The sequence below is a fragment of the Gekko japonicus genome, unplaced genomic scaffold, assembly GCF_001447785.1.
Source record: "Gekko japonicus isolate JY-2015 unplaced genomic scaffold, Gekko_japonicus_V1.1 scaffold805, whole genome shotgun sequence".
NCBI lineage: Eukaryota > Metazoa > Chordata > Lepidosauria > Squamata > Gekkonidae > Gekko > Gekko japonicus.
In genome coordinates this window covers 323,158-325,502 of record NW_015173146.1, presented here as the reverse complement: position 1 = coordinate 325,502, position 2,345 = coordinate 323,158, and the positions used below count along the sequence as shown (strand labels likewise).

The window sequence follows — 2,345 nt, the reverse complement described above, 5'->3', positions numbered from 1 at the left end:
ATCGGAAGAAGTGTGTGTGCACATGAAAACTCACACCTTGAATCAAACTTTGTGGGTCTTAAAGGAGCCACCGCAATCAAACTCTGTTCTGCTGCTTCAGACCGACATAGCGACCCCACCTGAATCTAAACTTTTGCAGCCGATGCTAACTGGTGCTCGGTGCGGTAGAGGACATCTCTGCGCCAGAAGACGCCTCTGTGCCACAGCTCATTCCACCCCACAATTTGTTTCCCATCATCTAGCTAGAGCTTCCTGCTCAACTCCTGGGCAAACTCAGGCCCCGTGCGGAAGGCCAGAAGAAGATTCTGGAGCAGTGGGCTTTGCTTCTCTCACTCGCCCTGCACCTGGACCTCGGAGACCGACGCCGAGCCAGTGGATGGGACGCAAGGGCAAGCGCAGAGTCAGTGCAAAGAGGAACCATCTCCCTAACAACCAGGCCTTTCCAGAAAACCTGGGATGACACTGCAGTGCTGCTATCATTTCAGGAGAGGAGGTGGGGAAGGAAGCAACCAAAACTTACCGGTGTGTGTTTGCCTGTGACTCTCCAGGGCATCTTCTTTAGAGAACTGTGCACCACAGTGATCACAGACAAAGGCTTTGGCACCCGCTGGAAACAGAAAGAGAGAGAGAGAGAGAGAGCATTATGAAAAAGCTATCTGCAAAAAACACTTCCGATTTAAACATCTCTGGCATGAAACTAATCCCGATGGCCACTCTGGAAGAAGAGAACCAAATGCGGAGCTGGCCATCTTCATAGCCAAAGGTAAGGTAAAGGTAAAGGTCTCCCTTGCTCGAAAGCCAGTCGAATCCGACTCTAGGGTTGCGGTGCTCATCTCTGTTTGAAAGCCGAAGAGCCAGCGCTGTCCGAAGACATTTTCATGGTCATGTGGCCGGCATGACTAAACACCAAGGCGCACGGAACACTGTTACCTTCCCACCGAAGTGGTACCTATTTATTGACTTGCAATTTCTTGCTTTCGAACTGCTAGGTTGGCAGGAGCTGGAACTAGAGAAGGGAGCTCACTCCGTCTTGCAGCACCCGGGTCTCGAACTGCTGAACTACTGACCTTCCACAGCCTGCAGTTCAGCGTCTTAACCACTTGAGCCACCGCAGCTCCATAGCCAAAGGAGATCAACGCAAAACACAGCCCCAAAATAATTGAGCATTGTGTACTCAAGACAAATTAATACACGTAAGTTGCAGGGCACAACCCATACCTTTGGAATGCACGAGAGCTGTGGAAGAGCACAGCAGCACTTTTTAAAAAGAAGAGTGGCGCAAGCAACAAAGGGGACATTCCTTCTGCCGTTTCCCAATCGTAGGAACTATAATTAGTAGCCAACTGACACATCAGAACATTTCAAAGCCGTTCAGGCATCTCAACCGTTTTACAACAACCCTGTAAGGAAGTTCAGTATTGCTATTCTCATACTGCCGATGGGAGACGGTGAACAGAGGAAGACTTAAGGCTGCCCAGGGAATCATGGCAGAAGCAGGATTTGAACCGGGGACTTCAGAGCTCAGGCACACTGCCACCATGACAGACAGACAAGCCTTTATTGGCATATACATGATGATACAATAATCTAAATACAAAATCCGCGCAGAGTAAAATTAGAATTGCAGAGTAACATGGTAAAAAGAGTCACATCATAATAAAACCTAATTCATAGTATTGCTTATCAGGCCATGTGACCATGGCACTGCAAAGAAACGTTGCTACTATTTCAGTTATTTTTGTATCCAGATTATCAAGCAAGAAAAGGACCTTAAAATCATCAAGGGTCTCTAAAAGTTGGTCTAATGTGGGATATAGAAGATCCTATGCTGCACCAATGTCTCTGAAGGCAACCAGTTCCGCAAAGAGCTGCAGAGGCGGCAAATGCCATTGCCGTCTGGTTGACGGGAGGCGGCCTCTCTCTTCCAAGACCTCCATAGCCTGTGCTCAAACAAACTGAGCTGGCAAGACCTGGTGGGCTTTAAAAACAAGGAAACTGTCAGATCCTTCAGGGGTCACTTGGGGCCGGAGCGCGCCGGAGCACCACTTCGGCAGCCCAGGAGCTGGCACAAATGGCGGCTGCAGCAAGCCCTGCCCCCAGCTCCCTACGCCAAAACACTGTAGCCTGTGGGAGGCCTGAGGAGGCCCGTCGCTGGCCTCCTGGGGCTCATGCTGGAGTGCTGCAGCCCATGGGAGGCCTGAGGAGGCCCGTCGCCAACCTTCCCGGTCCCACGCTGGAGTGTGCAGCCTGGGGAAGACCTTGATTGCAGTAAGTGAGGGATCCGCAGGGGTGGTGGTAGTGGGAGAGCCTTCCTCCCTCTTCCCATCTCTTTGCCCTCTTCCTTT

The 2,345-nt window shown here is 50.8% G+C and overlaps 1 protein-coding gene across 1 annotated transcript in view; it reads right to left on the bottom strand.

Annotated features, from left to right (window-relative positions):
- The window catches only part of LOC107119747 (zinc finger and BTB domain-containing protein 16-like), a 239,183-nt gene that overhangs the window by 92,814 nt on the left and 144,024 nt on the right, over positions 1-2,345 (bottom strand). The window contains exon 3 of the mRNA XM_015422329.1: positions 521-607. Coding sequence (XP_015277815.1) covers positions 521-607 — 87 coding nt within the window. The remainder of the gene's footprint in view (positions 1-520; positions 608-2,345) is intronic.